Genomic DNA, 22,832 nt, shown 5'->3' with positions numbered 1-22,832 from the left:
TCAAGAGGGGATGATGTCAGAGTGTCGTTTAGAGCCCTAAATCAATAAGAAGAAGAAGGTCTTGTGGACCAACACAGCCTCCATCCTCAGTTACCCCTAATGTGAATGCCATTTGTGTAAGAATTGTATATTTTAAATTCATGAAACAAAATTCCAGAAAACTATTTTGAATACATACTTTAAATGTCTTTAAAAGATATTTTAAAATGATAGAAGTTAAAGCACTAATTAAAATGTTTGTGTTCAGGCAAAACTACACTGAGAGGCAAAATTAGACCTGCAATATGTTCATCAGAAAGAACTGATTTTTTTTTTTTTTTTAAACTTTGGGAGACTTTTTTTTTTTGGGGGGGTTTTGTCATACATTAATATGAATCAGCCATGGATTTACACGTATTCCCCATCCCGATCCCCGCTCCCACCTCCCTCTCCACCCGATTCCCCCGAGTCCTCACAGTGCACCAGGCTGGAGCACTTGTCTCATGCATCCCACCTGGGCTGGTGATCTGTTTCACCATAGATAGTATACATGCTGTTCTTTTGAAATATCCCACCCTCACATTCTCCCACAGAGTTCAAAAGTCTGTTCTGTATTTCTGTGTCTCTTTTTCTGTTTTGCATATAGGGTTATCGTTACCATCTTTCTAAATTCCATATATATGTGATAGTATGCTGTAATGTTTATCTTTCTGGCTTACTTCACTCTGTATAAGAGGCTCCAGCTTCATCCATCTCATTAGGACTGGTTCAAATGAATTCTTTTTAACGGCTGAGTAATATTCCATGGTGTATATGTACCACAGCTTCCTTATGCATTCATCTGCTGATGGGCATCTAGGTTGCTTCCATGTCCTGGTTATTATAAACAGTGCCGCGATGAACATTGGGGTGCACGTGTCTCTTCCAGATCTGGTTTCCTCAGTGTGTATGCACAGAAGTGGGATTGCTGGGTCATATGGCAGTTCTATTTCCAGTTTTTTAAGAAATCTCCACACTGTTTTCCATAGCGGCTGTACTAGTTTGCATTCCCACCAACAGTGATTTTTTAATAGCTCATCCTGCACTAGGGATACATTCCACTTGCCAAGATTAGCTAATTACTAGTAAGAGAAGAGCATCCTTATATGAGGGTGGTAACTTACTGCTCTAATGTGCCTGGTGGGGTGCTCACACCTCACACCCTGTGAGAACCCCTCTGATGTCTCCAGAGCCAGGAAATTCTGCACCTCTTCTCCAGTGCTTGAGACTTTTATAAGTCTTTCTTGTTCTATCATCCCTCTGCCCCACTGCTAAACCAACTGGAATAGTGTATCTGATTAGATTACAGAGCAACCACTGGATTGACCCTGATTGGATCATCATACTTCTATAGATTAGTTGATTGAATCATATACGCATCACCAAACAGAGAGTGGTGGGGTGGTCAGGGAATGGAGGATCTACTCACTGATTCACTTCACAAATATTGACTGTATTCTACTAATATGGACAGTTATATTCTTGTGGGTCAAGCATGAAAGGGATTATTGATTCCTGCCCTTGGACAAGAAAGAACAAAAGTTGATAGAATTATTGTTGGGGGAATTTTGGTCAAGTCAAAATTAGCAAATGTCCTTGAATTAAAACAGCTTCATGAAAACAGTGGTGTTGTCATCAAAGAAAACAAAATATACTCATTCCTGTATGAGATATTCACTCAGGTATTAGGTAGGAAACACAGGAGATTCTGAGCCTATTCGGCTAGCAAGGGAAGAGCTTTGGGGGATGTGATTGGTTTTCCAGGCCTAAGCCAAGCCTTCTCTGAAAGTGGACAGGTCAAAACCTCAGTGAGAGTAAGAGTGGTTCTGGACAGTTTGGAGCTGAGCATTCCTAAAGGGACATCATGAATGATCAACAATGTAAAGTAAAGGTTTATTTTTCATTTTTATATTTTGAGAAACAGGGAAATTTAAATATGTTACTCTGGGTGATTTTAAGATAGTAAAAGAGGGCTTCCCTGTGGTTCAGTCGTAAAAAATCTGACTGCCAATGCAGAAGATATGGGTTTGATTCCCTGGTCTGGAGAGATCCCACATGACATGAGGCATATAAACCCGTTTGCCACAACTGTTGAGTCTGTGCTCTAAATCCTGGGAGCCAAAACTTCTGAAAGTCAAGCACTCTAGAGTTTGCTCTGCAACAAGAGTAGCTTCTCTTGTTGAGTACCTTCTCAGTGAGAAGGCTGTGCACCATGACTAGAGAGTTGACCCCTTGCCCCAGCTAGAGAAAGGAAGGAACAACAGTGAAGACCCAAGGCCACAAAAAGAAATACAATAAATTTCAAGAAAAAAAGACAGGAAAAGAGAGAGGCTCAGAGGAGACATTGTCACCTTAGAGGCTGTTCTTTCCCAGAAAGTTGAGATCAGCACAGCACACTGAGGGTGAGCACTGTGGGCTCTTTGGGAACTTGGAATCAGAGCAGAAATAAACCTGCATCAGTCCCAAATAACCCTGCTTCAGTCCCCAGTAACCCTGTCGTCCAGAGGTTTTCTTTAAGTTGTTGGTTTTTTTTGTCTCACTGAGGACACTCTCCAGATGGCTATTCCCCTGCCATTTTTCAGGGGTCTTAGAAGTCAAATAAATCATAATTTCACTGGCCCCTTTTCTACTGTATTTAGATGATTGCTGTTTCCTCAGACCTAGCTAAATCCACACAGATTCCGATCAAGGTGAGACTATTAGGCCCAGAAATAAAATTCTGCTATTTCTCTTCATAAATACCATTTTTTCTGCACTTAATGCCGAAGTTCTTATTGGTGTTAGTGTACTACCATGTTCAGGGATGACTCCCACTTTGGCACGCATCATACAAGGATTTCTTTGAAGTTGAATGTCACATGCAAAGGGAGACCCTTTCTCCCTCTATAAGAATTTTCCATGCCTCTCACCCACCCCCGTTATTTGATGCCTGAACAATGCTTATACACTTCTGACCACCAAGGTGAAGACTCCCTGAAGGGTGTTCTCTGTCTTAGTCACTTTGGGGAAGATCGTTTTCCCCATATTTCTCTCATGTATATATATGACCTTTACATAAAATAGCATTAAAGTGAATTCAACTCAAGTGACATTTTAAACATAAACACGATGAAAAAGAATATATATGTGTGTAACTGAGTCACTTTTCCCTAGAGTTAAGATGAGACAATAATTTAACTAAAATTATGTTCATTGTGTGTTTAAATTGTGTTTATTTTTAATTGTGTGTTTAAGTAAAAACACAATGATTTAACTATACTTCGGTAAAAAGTTTTTTTGAAAAACCTGGGACTTCTGTGGTGGTCCAGAGTTTAAGAATCTACCTTACAATGCAGGGGATGCCAGTTCAACCCTGGCCCAGGAATACGTCTCACGCCGCAGGGTAACTAAGCCCGTGAGCGGCAACTGCTGAACCCACGGGTGGCAGCTGTTCAGCCTGTGGGCTGGAGCCTGTGCTCCAGAACGAGAGACGCACCGCAGCGGAGGCCCGGGCACCGCGAGGAGGGGCAGCCGTGTGCACCGCAGCTCGAGGAAGCCTGCAGCAGGGAAGACCCAGCGGAGCCGAAACAAAGCAGTCTGTCGATCAGAAAACTGGTCTCTGGAGAAAGCTCATGGGCTGACATGGAGCTCTACAAGTTGGTCATTCCTGGGTATGCGGGAATCTGGGGGATGTTCAGAAGGGCCTTTCCTGCCTGAGCTGTCCTCAGTTGTGCCAAGGAAAATCAGAGACGGACACGGGGTTAAGTGTTGAAGACAAATTCTATTCAGCGTTATGACAATGGATGGCCAATGGGCTTCTTTTGACATTCCAAATTTGATAGTTTTGCACACAGTTAGGAAAAGCCAGCATGATAAAATATTTGTTCAGAATTCTCACCTTACAGATATAAAAGCCCTTTTAGGAGTAACTTGCATTTATTGCTCTGTTTCTTTGAGATGTAATTGTTCTACCTGATCTTAGGTGCTTATGACTTTGTAAACAAAGATGAAGGATTTATCTTTTTCTTTCTAGCTTATTCCTCTAGAATTTGGCTTGTCCAGTTCCCTTGTGGACTTGATGAATTACTGTCACCAGACGACAATTGATTTTCACTAATCATTATTTGATTTGTTCTAACTTGTTTTCAAATTGTTTATGTCTTGTGCCTCTCTTCACTGTATTATGAATTTATAAATGTAATGAGCTTTATACCTTTTAACCCATCTACTTTATAAAATTAGTGTTTCCTGCACTACCCAATGGGAACCCAGGCTTCTTACACAGCTAAATACCTCGAGGCCATCAATCATATCTAAAACCACAGAGAGAATATTTGTAATAGTACATATTTAGAAATGAGAAGAGGGAACAAGGGAAAATATTTTCTGCATCATTATTGACTAGTAAGACAGGAGATCCAGAGAATCTTAAGATATATTTTATAATGAATCTGCAGCTGATTGAGGGAGAGAGTAGGGAGCTGAGGATAAAAATGGCCAACTATAAGTTATATGGTGTATATTGCAGACATTTTATTATACATCTTGATATGCTGATGTCAAAACATGGTCTACTAATATTCCTCGATAGGGAAGACCAATAATAGGTATGGGAATAAAATGAAACTCTTATTGACATGGCTTAGCCTTCAAAAGACATACTTCTGAAATGTGGTATAAACATAACAAAACCATGTTTCATGCCTGTATGATTTTAGTATTTTTCTCATAGGAATATGCATGTAAGTACCCACTCTTGACAGGGATGTGCTGTTGAGGACCACTGAGTGTGTTTCCTTTGCTGTTTGTATTAGCCCACAGAACTAAGTAAGGAAACCAGGAAGAAAAAAGATAACTAGGGAATGATGTAGTTTCAGATCATAGGCAACAGAGTGCTTCCACTCCACCAGTAACTGGAGATCCATGAGATGTAAATACAGAAAGCAGAATAATATCATGGACGGCATTTATCATTTACACTGAAGGTCTCTTTATTTCTGACCATTTCTACAACTGTGCATACAGAAATAACTTGAACATGTGTGTCTCAGACTGAATCTTCCAGAAATTCAGTTTCATATTTGACTCTATAAACACATCTCTAAAAAACTCATGACAACTCCACAAGTCAACACACCCTTTTGGAATCCCGCTCCCTTGCTGGATCACATTTTCTAAATCACACTGAGCTAATATCAGAAAGCAGAGCTGTGTTTTCCCTTCATAATGGATGTATGTCCTAGATTTCAGTTTTCAAGTGTCCAGGAGAAAGCTTCTGATAGAAGCAACCGACTAGGCAGGGTATTACAGAATTATGTGTTGGGACTCAGGTGACCACACATGTCATCACCACAGTGAGGACAGGGGCTGGGGCTAACCCAGATCTTCCTGGGACGTTCTAAGTCTGTAAGGATCACCCTCAGCTCAGCCTTTATCTGAGCAAGTCTCTCCAAGTGAAGGACACCCAGAGAGCTGTAACTCTCCTGAGGGGCCGGATAAAGCTCTAAACTTAAATCGGGGAGCCTGTCAGTGTGACGCAGGAGACTCTCCAGGATGGCCATGGAGATGAGGTTTCCACACATGCTGAGGCTCCTGAGCTGGGAGCAGCGGCTCAGGGCAGGCAAAAAGGCCATGAGGTGGATGTCCGTGATCCCACACAGATTTAAGTCCAGTTCTTCCAGAGTGCCTGCAACTTTCTCCAGCAGAACTAGAAGGAGCTCGGGACTAAAGTCTGTCAGGGTAACACCACTAAGATTCAGGCCCTTCAGCTGACAGAGTTTTGGACACCAAGACAGATGGGTCAGGTCTGATTCTGTAAGCAGGCAGTTGGTGATTGAGATGTTGTCCAAGGGGGTCTTCAAGCACCTGGGGGGAAAAAAAACAGGCAATTAGATCAGGGAAACCAAAGTGGCAGGTGAGTCCCAGAGGAGAAGTCAATGATTGGCCCAAAGCTGACAAAGTTCAATATCCAGAATGCCCAGGCTCATTCTAGGCTGAGTCCTGCCATTTTCTTAGTGTGACTGGATCACATTCACATGATCTTGAAAGCCATCTTTCCTCACCTGTCAAGCAGAGTACAGTACACTCTACTTCCTTAGCAGGATGAATAGAGATAATGGAATGCACTGGAACATGATCAGAGGAGAGTGGGACACAAAGTGTCCATCAGGGTGGACATCGCTGAATGTTAGTTCTGGGAGATGAGATAAAAAAATTCTTTTCATTTAGATTGCCACTCTATGGGTGAGCTGCAGGGGCATATACCTCTGGCCAGGTGAGGCTCTTGGAATACATGCAGAAACAAAAGAGCCCACATCACGCCTTGGGGCTGCCAGTCTTTAGGAACTCCCAGACCTACGACATCTAGAAACTTTCTATCACTTTTTATATTCTTTTGGCTCTGCTTCATTACCATCATTTCCAGAATCATGAATTTCCCATGTATTAATTACCTTATATGCAACAAAAGGCCACCTGTTATTGACTTGGGTTTTAAAACAGACTCCTTGTAGTCCCATGTTAGTGACCACAGAGTTTCTTTTCACAACACTCAGGCTGATGTGATTTTACCTCTTCAATGCCCCCTTCGCTTACCTATTACATAAATCTTCAGAACAGAGAAATCTCTCCCCCAAAGAAGAAATCACATACACACCTGCACTACATCTATGCCCCCTCATTTGTGGGTTTCCAGCATGGAGTCCCTTTCCAGAGCTTCTGTAACAGATTCCCCCCTACCCGGATTGCTGTTCTTCTGAAATACTGTGTTTCACGGTGGAGCAGCAGATGAGACACTGCCCTTGATATTCTACCATTGTATCCACTGTTAATCAGCCGCTGGTGGAACCTCACCTGAGCATGTGGTACAGACAGCCTTCAAGGAAAGATGGAGCTTCCATACGGAGGTCCCGGAGGTCCCTCAGCTGGAGGATCTGAGAGGTCAATTGCAGAAGATCCTGATGGTCCTGCTCCTCAACAGCAGACCCACGAATGTGGGAGAAAATGAGACTCTGAACGTTGCTCATCTGACCCAGGAGAGGAGCAAACTGGGCCAGGGTCGACAGCTTCTGGGTGAAACTCAGTTTCACCTTCTGTACACAGCCCAGCTTCACCATCCTGAGAACTTCCTTCATATTTTCCTTGGACATTGAAATAATCTTCATCTTCTTACAGCACAGGTGTATGGAGGCTTTTCGTTGCTCCACCCACCTGAAGAGGTAGGTGAGGAATTTCTCCAGGGGCTTTTTCTCAAGACAAAGTTCTATGTACACTTCTAAGGGAGTCAAGGCGTGCCTTATCCTGGACATGTCCTCAGCCACTGGGGCCAGCAGTGAGCTTGAGGGCATGTGGTCCTTGCCTCCAGACCACATGTTCCAGAAGTCCTGGCCGGTATTCCTTAAGTCCAGCACTCGCAGCTTGCACCTCCTGTGGGGAAACAGCAGATGGGTGGGGTGAGATTCTCCAAAATACACATTGAATGAACCCACAGCCTCAGAGTTGAGGCAACATTCCAGCTCCCCATCTGCACTCTTTCTTCACACTCCTGCTCTCACCTGCTGGTGTTTCTTTCCTCTCTTGCTCCCTCACCCCCAGCTATTTTTCCTCTTCCATCCTTCCTATTATATTTTTGTAAGGGATTTCCCAAACTGATCTCAGCAATTCTCAAGGCCTCTGAACTTTTTCAGAAGCCTCAGGTCCACTGCTTGCTCATCCACTCTGCCTTTCACCAGGTGTCTCTTCTAGGATATCCATGACCCTGCCAGGCTCCCTGAATCCAACTCACCTGGGGTGAACCTTCTGGGCAAGCAGGACATCAAGGCCATCCAGCACTGCTTGTAAGGTTCCTTGGTGGGGCTTTTGCATCAGGCCCCCGAGAGGCAGGCAGGCAAAGGGCCAGGCAGGCACCATGGCCTTCAGGGTCTCCCTGCGTCGGCCAAAGACGGCAGCCATGAAGACTGGCGGGTAGAGCTCTCTGGGCAGACACTCCAAAGCGGAGATGGCTGAGGGCTCGTCTCTCAGCAGGCCAATTGCTGCCAAGGTCACAAGTCTGGGAGGGTTGTGAACACTCATCCTGAGTCTTCTCTGATTGGAATCCTGGGAAACAACAAGAGGACAAGGCATCCTTCTCAGAACAATCGTAATCATCAGGATAGTCTCTCTCCCCACACGTCAGAGAAATCAAATCAGGACCACAGCCATTGCTCTGGCAATGATGAACCAGAATGGAAGAACTCTGTGTGTCTGGATTCCAGTCTGGGTTTGTGGCCATAAAGCCAGAGCTCTCCCCATCCTGCCACTAGAGCAAGAATCTAACAAGTTCCTGGAAGGAACAAAGCCAACCGGTGGCTCATCCATTTCCATCCACTGCTTTCCTTAATGCATTTCCCTCTTGCATATCTGCACCAGGAGACTGAAAAAGCTGACTCCCTTTGTTTTTATGGTGAAGAAAATAAACTATCACTTAAAGCCCAAACCATGGGGACAGAAGTTCATGTATAACACAGCTTCCATCCCCAGGTCCCAACTTAGCTGGGAATGATTAAGGAGATGCTTGTAAAGGGAATGCAATTTGTGTACAGAGTAAAAACCTTAAATGTCAAAAATAGCATTCCAAACAGATGTCTTTAAAAAGAAAAACTGCTAGTTAAGACTTTTAAATAATATAAACCAAAGCACAAACCAAAATGGATGTGAGGCAAAAACACGCTTTGAGGCAAAAAGATAGATTTAAATTTAACAAAAAGAAGAGAAAAAGGAAAGCTCTCCATGCCATGTCAAACTGCATTCTACCATTCACTGCATGCTGGCTGTTGGCAGAACATCCCTCACAGAGGTTAACTCACCAGGTCTGATGTGGTTGGGGTGGGGATGCTGCTCAGACCTCAGACTTCGGGGAGAACACAAGGAGTGACTCCAGAGTGAGAAGCTTCTGCATCTATTCTCTCGTGCTTGGGCATTTTATGGAACTTTTTAACCACATCTGCCCTCCTTTCAACTGCTAACTTCCAATCAGTAGGCATTACCTGATTGGATTCCAGAGTGTTCCTCAGGTTCATCCTGATTGGGTTACTGCCGGTCTCCAGATGAATTGATTGAGTCAGATCATCATTCATGAAAGAGAAAGAATTGGGGGAGGGGGAATCTAGGACATATTCATTGCTTCACTCCACAAAGTTGGTTGAGTTTTGCTAATATGGCCAGTGAAATAAAAAGACGCTTACTCCTTGGAAGAAAAGTTATGACCAACCTAGATAGCATACTAAAAAGCAGTGACATTACTTTGCCAACAAAGATCTGTCAAGCCAAGGCTATGGTTTTTCCAATGGTCATGTATGGATGTGAGAGTTGGACTATAAAGGAAGTTGAGCACCAAAGAATTGATGGTTTTGAACTGTGGTGTTGAAGAAGACTCCTGAGAGTCCGTTGGACTGCAAGGAGATCCAACCAGTCCATTCTAAAGGAAATCAGTCCTGAATGTTGATTGGATGGACTAATTCTGAAGCTGAAACTCCAATTCTTTGGCCACCTGATGCGAAGTGCTGACTCATTGGAAATGACTCTGATGCTGGGAGGTGTTGAAGGCTGGAGGAGAAGGGGTCGGACAACGGAGAATGAGGTGGTTGGATGGCATCATGGACTCAATGGACATGAATTTGAGTAAGGTCTTGGAGTTGGTGGTGGACAGGGAGACCTGGTGTGCTGCAGTGCATGGGGTCACAAATAGTCGGACACAACTGAGCAACTGAACTGAATTGAGTATGGACTGTTGTATCCCTGGGTAGAAGAAAGGGAAGGGATTATGGGTTCCTGTTGTTCAGTCACTCAGTCATGTCCAACTCTTTGTGTCCCCATGGACTGCAGAATGCCAGGTTTCCCTGTCCTTCACCATTTAATGAAGTCCATTGTGTCAGTGAGACCATATAATCATCTCATCCTCCATTATCTTCTCCCGCCTTCAATTTTTCCCAATATCAGGCTATTTTCCAATGACACAGCTCTTCGCATTAGATGGCCAAGGTATTGGAACTTCAGCTTCAGCATCTGTCCTTCCAAAGAATATTCAGGCTTGATTTCTTTTAGGATTGACTAGCTTCATCTTGCAGCCCAAGGGAATCTTAAGAGTCTTCTCCAATTCCACAGTTCGAAGGCATCCATTCTTTGTTGCTCAGTGTTTTCTATTATCCAGATCTCAAATCCATATGTGCATAGTGGAAAAGCTGTAGCTTTGACTAGATGGGCTTTGTCAGCAAAGTAATGTCTCTGCTTATCAACATACTGTCTAGATTTGTCACTGCTTTTCTTCCAAGGGGTAAATATCTTTTAAATTCATGGCTGCAGTCCATTCCACAGTGATTTTGGAGCCCAGGAAAATAAAGTCTGTCACTGTTTCCATTGTTTCAGCATCTATTTGCCATGAAGTGATGAGACTGGATGCCATGATCTTTGTTTTTTGAATATTGAGTTCTAAGCCATCTTTTTCACTCTCCTCTTTTACTTTTATCAAAGTTCCTTTTTGCTTTCTGCCATTAGGTTGGTTTCATCTGCCTATATGAGCTGATTGATATTTCTCCTGGCAATCTTGATTACACTTTGTGCTTCATCCAGCCTGGCATTTCACATGATGTACTCAGCATAGAATTTAAATAAGCAGGGTGATAATATACAGCCTTGATGTACTTCTTTCCCAATTTGGAACCAGTTCATTGTTCCATGTCCAGTCTAAGTGTGGCTTCTTGACTTGCATACAGGTCTCTCAGGAGGCAAGTAACATTGTCTGGTATTCCCATCTCTTTGAGAATTTTGTACTCTTTGTTGTGATCCACACAGTCAATAAATGTGCTTTGGTGTAGTCAATGAAGCAGAAGATGTTTTTCTGGAATTCTCTAGTCTTTTCTAAGATCCAGTGAATATTGGCAATTTCATCTCAGGTTGCTCTGCCTTTTCTAAATCCAGTTTGAACGTCTGGAAGCTCTCAATTCACATACTGTTGAAGCCTAGCTTGATGGATTTTGAGCTTTACCTTGCTACCATGTGAAATGAGTGCAATTGTGTGGTAGTTTGAATACTCTTTGGCATTGCCCCTCTTTGGGATTGGAATGAAATTGACCTTTTCCAGTCCTGTGGCCACTGCTGAGTTTTCCAAATGGGCTGACATATTGACTGCATCACTTTAACAGTCTCATCTTTTAGAATTTGAAAGAGCTCAGCTAGAATTCCATCATGTCCACCATCTTTGTTGATAGTGAAGCTTCCTAAGGCCCACTTGACTTTGCTTTCCAGGATGTCTGACTCTAGGTGAGTGATCATACCATCATGGTTATCTGGGTCATTAAGAAAATTTTTGAATAATTCTTCTGTGTATTCTTGCTACCTCTCCTTAATATCTTCTGCTTCTTTTAGGTCCATACAATTTCTGTCCTTTATTATGCCCATTTTTGCATGAAATATTCCCTTGTTATTTCTAATTTTCTTGAAGAGATCTCTAGTCTCTCCTGCTCTATTATTTTCCTCTATTTCTTTGCATTTTTCACTTAAAATGGATTTCTCATCTCTCCTTGCTATTTTCTGGCACTATGCATTCAGATGGATATATCTCCTTTGCCTTTCATTTCTCTTTTTTCTCAGTTATTTTTAAGGCCTCCTCAGACAACCAGTTTGCCTTTTAGCATTTCTTTTCTTGGGGATGGTTTTGATCACCACCTCCTGTACAAAGTTACAAACCTCTGTACATAGTTCTTCAACGACATTATCTATTAGATCTATTCCTTTGAATCTATTTGTCACTTCCACTGTATAATCATGGGTCTTCCCTGATAGCTCAGTTGGTAAATAATCTGTCTGCAATGCAAGAGACCCAGTTCAATTCCTGGGCCCAGAAGATCCACTGGAGAAGGGATAGGCTATCCACTCCAGTATTCTTGGGCTTCCCTTATGGTTCAGCTGGTAAAGAATCTACCTGCAATGTGAAAGACCTGGGCTTGATCTCTGGGTTGGGAAGATACCCTGGAGAAGTGAAAAGCTCCGCAATCCATTATTCTGGACTGGACAATTCTGTTGACTGTAATGTCCATGGTCTCAAAGAATTGGGCACGACTGAGTGACTTTCACTTTCAGTGTATAATCATAAGCAATTTGATTTAGGTCATACCTGAATGACCTAGTAGTTTTCCCTACATTCTTCAGTTTGAGTCTGAAGTTGGCAATAAGTTCATGATCTGGCTACAGTCATCTCCCAGACTCGTTTTTGCTGGCTCTATAGAGCTTCTCCATGTTTGACTACAAGGAATATAATCAGTCTGATTTTGGTATTGACCATCTGGTGATATCCATGTGTAGAGTCTTCTCTTGGGTTAATGGCAAGGGTGTTTGCTATGACAGGTATGTTCTTTTGACAAGCTTCTCTTAGCCTTTGCCTGCTTCATTTTGCAAGGCCAAACTTGCCTGTTACTCCAGGTTTCTCTTGACTTCCTACATTTTCATTCTAGTCCCCTATGATGAAAAGGTCATCTTTTTTTGGTGTTAGTTCTAGAAGGTCACATAGATCTTCATAGAACCATTCAACTTCAGCTTTCTGCATTAGTGGTTGGGGCATCAGTTCAGTTCCATCACTCAGTTGTGTCTGACTCTGTGACCTCATGGATTGCAGCATGCCAGGTTTCTCTGTTCATCAGCAATCCTTGGAGCTTACTCAAACTCATGTCCATCATTAGACATGTCCATGGTTGGGGCATAGACTTGGATTATTTTGATGTTGAATGGTTTGCCTTGGAAAGGAACCGAGATCATTCTGTCATTTTTGAGACTACACTCAAGTACTGCATTTCAGACTCTTTTGTTGACTAGGAGAGCTACTACATTTCTTCAAAGAGATTCTTGCCCTCAGTAGTGGATATAATGGTTATATGAATTAAATTTGACCATTCCTGTCATAGCTGAATGGATGAGAAGGACCCCTCCAGTTGTCAAACCACATAAATGTTGTAAAATGCTGTGATGTTAGTGGAAATGTGGAAATTTCAAAATTCAAGGTGGGGATGTTCCTCTGGGATCACAGTTACAATGAAATCCAAAAGCAGAATGTTTTAAAGTTGAAACGCATTTTATGACAATAACTCGAGGCCCAATATGGAAGCTACAAAATGGTCAGCCTCCAAGTTGGTCATCCTTGAGTATGTGGGAATCTGGGGGATACTTGAAGAATGCTTCTTGCCTGAGCAGTAATCAGCTGAAGGAATTGTTTCCAAGGAAAATCAGGCACAGACACAGGTGTAAGTGGCTACATCAAGTTTTATTTAGGACAACGATAATACAGACAAAGATACCCTAGCATTTCGGGTCATCCAACTTTAACAGATTCAGGTGGCAGGGACTCACAACTCAGAAGCAGTGTGTTTCTTGGCTGATAATTTCCTATGAGGAGGAATCAGGTCTGCGAAGGATCTAGGCTGATCCAAGCTAGTAGATTTTTGCTGAGGGCAGCCCAGCTGAACTGGATACTAATAGTGGGCAGTGAGGAAGTTTGATCAGATTCTTGGGGAGACCAGATATCAAGAGTGGGATTTATGCTGAACTGACTACTGACTTAGAATTATTATTCAAACTGGATTTTACAAGGAAGCCCTCAGATAATTTGAGGAGAAGGATCACGAGCCTGAATAAATTTTGGTGAAACAATGCTTTCCTTGCCTCACTTCTGTAACCCAGTGAGCAGGTGCATCTCGCAGGGACTCAATAGACATTCTCCCTCAGTTCCATTTGCGGTCTTCTCCTACACTTTCATCTGGGGACGAATATTTCACTTGCCTCGTCAGTAAACAAAGGCTATTGCAGCCAAAAGGCCGTCACCCACTGCAGCCCCCAAGACAGTGTGCCCTGAGGGCAGTTCAAGGAGCACATGAAGGTCGGTGTCCTGAGGTGGTTGCCAGGCATGTCACATGGATGACTTCAATAAATCCAGACTCTTGCCTCTTTCAATAGATTAAAAAAGAAGGGAAGAAAGAAAGAGAGAGAAATTCCCTGATGGTCCAGTAGTTAAGAATCCACTAGTCAGTGCAAGGGATAGAGGTTGGATCCCTGGTCTGGGACGGTCCCACAGGCTTTGGAGCAACTAAGCCCAAGCCCCACAAGCACCAAACTGGAGCCTGGGAGCCTGACTACTGAAGTGCACACACCCTGGAGCCATGCTCTGCAATGAGAGAAACCACCAAAATAAGAAATCAATGCATTTCTACTAGAAAGTGGCCCCTCCTCACCACAACAGGAGAAAAGCTGTGCTTAGCCAGGAAGACCCAGCACAGCCAAAATAAGAAAATTTTAAAAATTAGAGAAATAAATAAATAAAATTTAAAATGCATGAAAATTAGTGAGATGTATCACTTTTATCATGTGCAACAATCTTTTGATATTTTCTGATTTTTTTTTAATACCAAATGATCTTGTCTACTGTGGCTCTCCTTATAACTTTTTTTTTTTTTCCTCCTTATAACTTTTGAACAGTTCCTTAGAGCTATCTGAGAAGCCACCTTTCTGGCTATAATCTGCAGACACCAAATAAAACATACGTCTCACGTGTTAGGCTGTGTATTTGTCATTTGATGTGCTCTTCCGAGTCTTTTCCCAATGTACATGTCCTGGCCGCACTCACCTGAGTTCCAGGAGTTAGATGGAAACTGTCAAGGAAAACATTAGCCACCCCCTGAAAGTAGAGGGATATTTTATTTGGTGGCAATGTTTAGGACCCAAGCCCAAGAGACAGAATCTCAGCAGTTCTGAGAAAACTGCTCCAAGAAGGCAAGAGGGGGGCCCAAGTGATAAAGTTTGTAAAAAGGAGAAGGTAGTCTGAACATCAAAGATTGTTGTTGTTCAGTCACTCAGTCCGACTTTGCAATTCCATGGGCTGCAGAAACAAAAATCAGACATCAAGTGAAGGAGTTTAGCATGCTACATATGGGAAGATGCAAGCCTCTGGGCTCATTGAATTCATTCCTTTCATATGCACCTCAGCTCTCTGGGGCCAAATCCTATTTCCTTGTTCATCTTAACAGGTGGTAGATGCACCAGATGGCTGCTTCTTTCACCCCCTGAACTCCTCAGCAATCACCCTGGGGAGTGGTGACATCTGTTGGATTGGAGGTCTGGGGGCCCTCATTTGGACTCCAGAAACCTCTGATGACTGTGTCATTTCTTGTTTATTGAAATGGCAAGAGATGTTCTCATTTCACAAAACTTTCTGTGCATTCTACTCAATATTATTGTGAACCTAAAACTGCTCTAAAATATAATATTTATTCTCAAAACTATCCTTGCAAGAATTTCGGCTCAAAATTTTATTGATCTACATATTTTTTTAAAGAAATAATTCTTGTTCATTTATGGTTAAAAGCAGTTTTCAAATCTCATTTTTTTTTTTAGTCTTCTAAGAAAGTACAATATTTTTAAATTAACCACATGCCTTCTTAAAAATACTATATTGCCTCAATAACCTTTAGAGTAATTTGTATACAAACCACTGTGCAAATATTTATACTCAATGATATTACCAGAAGACACTGTTTTTCAAATATTTACTTATTTAATTATTTGGCTGCCCTGGGTCTTAGTCATGCACCCAGGATCTTTGATCTTCCTTGTGACCCTGTGTGTGTGGGTATTGTGTGTGTATATGTCTCTGTGTGTATGTGTTCATTTGATTCCAACTCTTTGTGACCCCACAGACTGTATGTAGCCCACCAGGCTCCTCCGTCCATGGTTTTCCAGGCAAGAATACTGGAGTAGGGTGCCATTTCTTTCTCCAGGGATTCTTCCCAATCCAGGGATAGAACCCACATCCTCTGTGTTCCTGCATTGGCAGGCAGATTCTTTGCCAGTGGGCCACCTGGAAAATATGAGGGATCATTTAATTGTGGCATGCAAACACTTAGTTGCAGGATATGGGATCTATTTCCCTGACCAGGGATAGAGCCAGGGACCACTGCATTGGGAGCATGGAGTCATACCCACTGGATCACCAGGGAAGTTTCAAAACAGCAAGGTTTATTGAAAATTCTGAAGTATACAGTCCTGATTACAAAACTGATTTTTATTCTGAGGTGCTGTGGACAGCGCAGCAGGTAGGGATTGAAAGTGGTCGATGCACAGTTTGGGAAAAAGAAATTAGAGACAGAATTAAAATTTCAAAGATGGAACTAAGGGACTCAAGACCTCTTGGATCAAGAGCCCTGTTCTTCGGAGCCACATCACCTTTACTTAGTGTCTTGGCATGCAGGAAGTATCTGTTGTACTATGATAAAACTGGTCTTGTGTCCCCGGTCACATCTCCCATTTTATTGATTACTTTGGACCATCTTTGTTATTATTTTATACAAGGGATTCACCCAACTGGAGTTCATAGACCCACATATGCTTTGGAAAAACATCTTGGTGTATGCACAAGCAGCTTTCTGAAATTTCACTGACCTGGCATCCCAAGGTCCACACTAAGCTATTCCTCAGCTTAGCAGGGCATGACGAACCCAACTAATCAACCCGATGTACTTTTGTTTAGATTATAACGTTTTGCTATATTTTGCTTTTATTCTATTCCCATGCGGTTTTTCTCGTGCCTTAGCTAGAGCAACAGGCGGCTGACTATTAACCCCTGCGCTCTGGTCTGATCTAAGGGCAGCTGGCCTAGAGACCTGAGGCTCAGGATGTCTATCACTGAAGATGAATCCAGTCTCTCCCACTCCCTCCTACCCCCAGCTCCCCCCGCACTGCCAAATGGAACAGCCTGGATGAATCCTAATTCATTGGTGACTACATGTAATATGCGAGTCCAATTTCACTACCTAGGTTTTGCTTTCCTCTCTCGTAAGCAACAAGAGTTAAGTTTAAGGGATGAAGACTCATGCTATTCATGAGGAGGGAGAAGATTGTTTAAAAAATATATATATATATGGAGTGCTTACATAATAATGAGCTCTTACTCAACAATCCCAGAACCAAGCCCTCAACAGGCAATATCTCATTTTGTGAAAGTCACAAAGTCGAGTCCGACTCTTCGTGATCCCGTGGACTACACATACAGCCAATGGAATTCTCCAAGATACTGGAATGGGTAGCCCTTCCCTTCTCCAGTGGATCTTTCCAACCCAGGGATCTCCTGCATTAATTCTTTACCAGTTGAGCCACCAAGGAAGCCCCCAAATATGGAACGCTTCATGAATTTGTGTGTCATCCTTGCACAGATAAACTTCTCTGTATCGTTTCAATTTTAGTATATATGCTGCCCAATTGAGCTCAGATATCTCATTGGATCCTACTAAAAATCCCATAAACTGTATGTGCATCATTACATTCACTGTGGAGGAATCAAAGCTCTGCCTAAAGTCCTCCTAGCCTTATATCCCCTTTCATCACAGAAAAAAACTATTGCAGGCTCTGAATCATGAGCAGGGAAACTTTATTTGGCTGCATTTGTGTAGAGACACTGTGAGGGTTAAATTCATATGTCAACTTCACTGTGAGTTGAGATGCCCAGATCACAGGTCTAAGATTAATTCTAGGAGGATCTGCAAGGGAATTCCTGGAAGAGATTAGCACTGAAATCAGTAATTGAGTCAAGACATCAGCCCTCACCAATGTGGTGGGCATCACTTTATCCTCTGGGGGCTTGAATGGATCAAGGGCAACTGTTCTCCCTCTCTCTTCTAGGCCATGAATACTGGAGCTTCTAGCTCTTGAACCTGGAAACTCCAGTACATACACAAGTGGCTCCCTGGTTCTCACAGCCTTTACTCTTGACAGAGCTACACCATCACTTCCATTGCTTTTCAATCTTCAGATTAGGTCTGAATTATACCATAGCATTTTCTAGTTCTCTAGGCAACAGACAGCAGATGGTGGGACTATCGGTTCAGCTCAGTCACTCTATCGTGTCTGACTCTTTGCATCTCCATGCACTGCAGCACGCCAGGCTTTCCTGTCCATCATCAACTCCCAGAGCTTACTCAAAGTCATGTCCATTGAGTTGGTGATGCCATCCAACCATCTCATCCTCTGTTATCCCCTACTCCTCCTGCCTTCAGTCTTTCCCAGCATCAGGGTCTTTTCCAAAGACTTAGTTCTGCACATCAGTGGCCAGAGTATTGGAGCTTCATGTTGAACATAAGTTCTTCAGCTTGAATATTCAGGACTTATTTCCTTTAGGATTGACTGGTTTGATCTCCTTGCAGTCCAAAGGACTCTCAAGAGTCTTCTCCAACACCAAGTGGGAATACAGAGTCACCATAGTCGTGCCAGCCTCTTCTGAAACTATGTATGTGTCTGTACCAGGAGAATCTTGAACAACACATGGTTGAACTGCTCAGGGTCACTTAGATGAGGATTTATATTTTAAACAGTAAGTTAGTTCTACATCTACAAAATCTTTTAGAACTAACACCCAAAAAAGATGTCCTTTTCATTACACGGAACTGGAATGCAAAGGTAGTAAGTCAAGAGATATCTGGAGTAACAGGCAAATTTGGCCAAGGAGTACAGAATGAAGCAGGGAAAAGGCTAGAAGAGTTTTGCCAAGAGAATGCACTGGTCATAACAAACACCCTCTTCCAACAACACAAGAGAAGACTTGACACATGGACATAACCAAATGATCAACACAAAAATCAGATTGATTATATTCTTGCAGCCAAAGATGGAGAAGCTCTATAAAGTCAGCAAAAGTAAGACCTAGAGCTGACTGTGGCTCAGATCATGAACTCCTTATTGCCAAATTCAGACTGAAATTGAAGAAATAGGGAAAACCCCTAGACCATTCAGATATGACCTAAATCAAATCCTTAATGATTATACAGTGGAAGTGAGAAATAGATTTAAGAGACTGGATCTGATAGACAGAATGCCTAATGAACTATGGACAGAGGTTCATGAGATGGTACAGAAGACAGGGATCAAGACCATGCCCAGGAAAAAGAAATGCAGATCAATATTGTCAAAATGGCTGTTCTACCCAAAGCAGTCTATAGATTCAATGCAATCCCTATCAAGCTACCAACGGTATTTTTCACAGAACTAGACCAAAGAATTTCACAATTTGTATGGAAATACAAAAAACCTCGAATAGCCAAAGTAATCTTGAGAAAGAAGAATGGAACTGGAGGAATCAACCTGCCTGACTTCAGACTCTACTACAAAGCCACAGTCATCAAGACAGTATGGTACTGGCACAAAGACAGAAATATAGATCAATGGAACAGAATAGAAAGCCCAGAGATAAATCCACGAACCTATGGACACCTTATCTTTGACAAAGGAGGCAAGGATATACAATGGAAAAAAGACAACCTCTTTAACAAGTGGTGCTGGGAAAACTGGTCAACCACTTGTAAAAGAATGAAACTAGAACACTTTCTAACACCATACACAAAAATAAACTCAAAATGGATTAAAGATCTAAATGTAAGACCAGAAACTATAAAACTCCTAGAGGAGAACATAGGCAAAACACTCTCCGACATAAATCAAAGCAAGATCCTCTATGACCCACCTCCCAGAATATTGGAAATAAAAGCAAAACTAAACAAATGGGACCTAATGAAACTTAAAAGCTTTTGCACTACAAAGGAAACTATAAGTAAGGTGAAAAGACAGCCCTCAGATTGGGAGAAAATAATAGCAAATGAAGAAACAGACAAAGGATTAATCTCAAAAATATACAAGCAACTCCTGCAGCTCAATTCCAGAAAAATAAATGACCCAATCAAAAAATGGGCCAAAGAACTAAACAGACACTTCTCCAAAGAAGACATACAGATGGCTAACAAACACATGAAAAGATGCTCAAAATCACTCATTATTAGAGAAATGCAAATCAAAACCACAATGAGGTACCATTACACGCCAGCCAGGATGGCTGCTATCCAAAAGTCTACAAGCAATAAATGCTGGAGAGGGTGTGGAGAAAAGGGAACCCTCTTACACTGTTGGTGGGAATGCAAACTAGTACAGCCGCTATGGAAAACAGTGTGGAGATTTCTTAAAAAACTGGACATAGAACTGCCATATGACCCAGCAATCCCACTTCTGGGCATACACACTGAGGAAACCAGATCTGAAAGAGACATGTGCACCCCAATGTTCATCGCAGCACTGTTTATAATAGCCAGGACATGGAAGCAACCTAGATGCCCATCAGCAGATGAATGGATAAGGAAGCTGTGGTACATATACACCATGGAATATTACTCAGCCATTAAAAAGAATTCATTTGAACCAGTCCTAATGAGATGGATGAAGCTGGAGCCCATTATACAGAGTGAAGTAAGCCAGAAAGACAAAGAACATTACAGCATACTGACACATGTATATGGAATTTAGAAAGGTGATAACGATAACCCTATATGCAGAACAGAAAAAGAGACACAGAAATACAGAACAGACTTTTGAACTTTGTGGGAGAATGTGAGGGTGGGATATTTCAAAAGAACAGCATGTATACTATCTATGGTGAAACAGATCACCAGCCCAGGAGGGATGCACGAGACAAGTGCTCCGGCCTGGTGCACTGGGAAGACCCAGAGGAATCGGGTGGAGAGGGAGGTGGGAGGGGGGATCGGGATTGAGAATACATGTAAATCCATGGCTGATTCATATCAATGTATGACAAAACCCACTGGAAAAAAAAATAATAATAATAATAATAAAAAATTAATAAAAAAAAAAAAGAAGAAAATTCAAAAAAAAAAAAAAAAAAAGCTTTTGCACTACAAAGGAAACTATAAGTAAGGTGAAAAGACAGCCCTCAGATTGGGAGAAAATAATAGCAAATGAAGAAACAGACAAAGGATTAATCTCAAAAATATACAAGCAACTCCTGCAGCTCAATTCCAGAAAAATAAATGACCCAATCAAAAAATGGGCCAAAGAACTAAACAGACATTTCTCCAAAGAAGACATACAGATGGCTAACAAACACATGAAAAGATGCTCAACATCACTCATTATTAGAGAAATGCAAATCAAAACCACAATGAGGTACCATTTCACACCAGTCAGGATGGCTGCTATCCAAAAGTCTACAAGCAATAAATGCTGGAGAGGGTGTGGAGAAAGGGGAACCCTCTTACACTGTTGGTGGGAATGCAAACTAGTACAGCCGCTATGGAAAACAGTGTGGAGATTTCTTAAAAAACTGGAAATAGAACTGCCATATGACCCAGCAATCCCACTTCTGGGCATACACACTGAGGAAACCAGATCTGAAAGAGACACGTGCACCCCAATGTTCATCGCAGCACTGTTTATAATAGCCAGGACATGGAAGCAACCTAGATGCCTATCAGCAGATGAATGGATACGGAAGCTGTGGTACATATACACCATGGAATATTACTCAGCCATTCAAAAGAATTCATTTGAACCAGTCCTAATGAGATGGATGAAGCTGGAGCCCCTTATACAGAGTGAAGTAAGCCAGAAAGACAAAGAACATTACAGCATACTAACACATATATATGGAATTTAGAAAGATGGTAACGATAACCCTATATGCAAAACAGAAAAAGAGACACAGAAATACAGAACAGACTTTTGAACTCTGTGGGAGAAGGCGAGGGTGGGATGTTTCGAGAGGAATCGGGTGGAGAGGGAGGTGGGAGTGGGGATTGGGATGGGGAAGACGTGTAAATCCATGGCTGATTCATATCAATGTATGACAAAACCCACTCAAATGTTGTGAAGTAATTAGCCTCCAACTAATAAAAAAATAAAAAAAAAATAATAATAAAAAAAAAGAAAAGCAAAAAAAAAAAAAAAAAAGTAATGCAGAAAAAAAGCAAAATGGCTATCCAAGAAGGCCTTAAAAGTAGCTGTGAAAAGAAGAGAAGCAAAAGGAAAGGAGAAAAGAAAAGGTATACCCATTTGAATGCATTGTTCCAAAGAATATCAAGGAGAGATATGAAAGCCTTTCTCAGGGATCAGTGCGAAGAAATAGTGGAAAACAATAGATGGGAAAGACTGGAGATCTCTTCAAGAAAACTCAATATACCAGGGGAACATTTCATGCAAAGATGGTCTTAATAAAGGACAGAAATTGTGTGGACCTAACAGAAGCAGAGGACATTAAGAAGAGGCGGCAAGAATACACAGAACTATACAAAAATGATCATTACTACCCAGATAATCACAATGGTGTAATCACACACCTAGATCCAGACATCCTGGAATGCAAAGTCAAGTGGGCCTTCAGAAGCATCGCTATGAACAAAGCTAGTGGAGGTGACAGAATTCCAGTTGAGTTATTTCAAATCCTAAAAGATGATATTGTGAATCCACTGCACTCAATATGCCAGCAAATTTGGAAAACTCAACAGTGGCCACAGGACTGGAAAAGGTCAGTTTTCATTCCAATCCCAAAGAAAGGCAATGCCAAAGAATGCTCAAGCTAGCACACAATTGCATTCATCTCACACGCTAGTAAAGAAATTCTATAAATTCTCCAAACCAGGCTTCAACAATATGTGAACCATGAACTTCCAGATGTTCAATCTGTTTTTAGAAAAGGCAGAGGAATCAAAGATCAAATTGCCAACATCAGCTGAGTCATCAAAAAAGCAAGAGAGTTCCAGAAAGATATCTATTTCTGCTTTATTGACTATGCCAAAGTCTTTGACTGTGTGGATCACAATAAACTGTGGAGAATTCTGAATGAGATGGGAATACCAGACCACCTGACCTACCTCTTGAGAAATCTGTATGCAGGCCAGGAAGCAACAGTTAGAACTGGACATGGAACAACAGACTGGTTCCAAATAGGGAAAGGAGTACATGAAGGCTGTATAGCATCACCCTGCTTATTT

The 22,832-nt window shown here is 42.0% G+C and overlaps 1 protein-coding gene and 1 pseudogene across 1 annotated transcript; both read right to left on the bottom strand.

The window, feature by feature from the left end:
• Positions 1-3,342: 3,342 nt before the first annotated feature.
• Positions 3,343-9,053, bottom strand: LOC133068550 (PRAME family member 8-like). The gene is made up of 5 exons (XM_061159752.1): positions 9,021-9,053; positions 7,781-8,091; positions 6,850-7,422; positions 5,376-5,862; positions 3,343-3,594 (listed from the first exon to the last, which is right to left on the bottom strand). Exons 1-5 carry the CDS (start codon positions 9,051-9,053, stop codon positions 3,343-3,345), a joined length of 1,656 nt encoding a protein of 551 aa, XP_061015735.1.
• An 8,124-nt stretch (positions 9,054-17,177) lies between these two features.
• Positions 17,178-17,276, bottom strand: LOC133041152 (U6 spliceosomal RNA; annotated as a pseudogene).
• Between the last annotated feature and the right edge of the window lie 5,556 nt (positions 17,277-22,832).

Source organism: Dama dama, chromosome 2, assembly GCF_033118175.1.
Source record: "Dama dama isolate Ldn47 chromosome 2, ASM3311817v1, whole genome shotgun sequence".
In the NCBI taxonomy this organism is placed as follows: domain Eukaryota; kingdom Metazoa; phylum Chordata; class Mammalia; order Artiodactyla; family Cervidae; genus Dama; species Dama dama.
The sequence above is the reverse complement of the archived record's forward strand: the minus strand, read 5'-3'. Positions and strand labels throughout refer to the sequence as shown.

Coding starts and splice junctions, on each gene's coding strand:
- LOC133068550 (XM_061159752.1), bottom strand. CDS start 9,053: ATGAACCTGAGGAACACTCTGGAATCCAATCAG. Junction 5,863..6,849: donor TGTCTGTACCACATGCTCAG/GTGAGGTTCCAC, acceptor TTTTCCCCCCAG/GTGCTTGAAGACCCCCTTGG. Junction 3,595..5,375: donor AACGTCCCAGGAAGATCTGG/GTTAGCCCCAGC, acceptor TCTGATCGACAG/ACTGCTTTGTTTCGGCTCCG.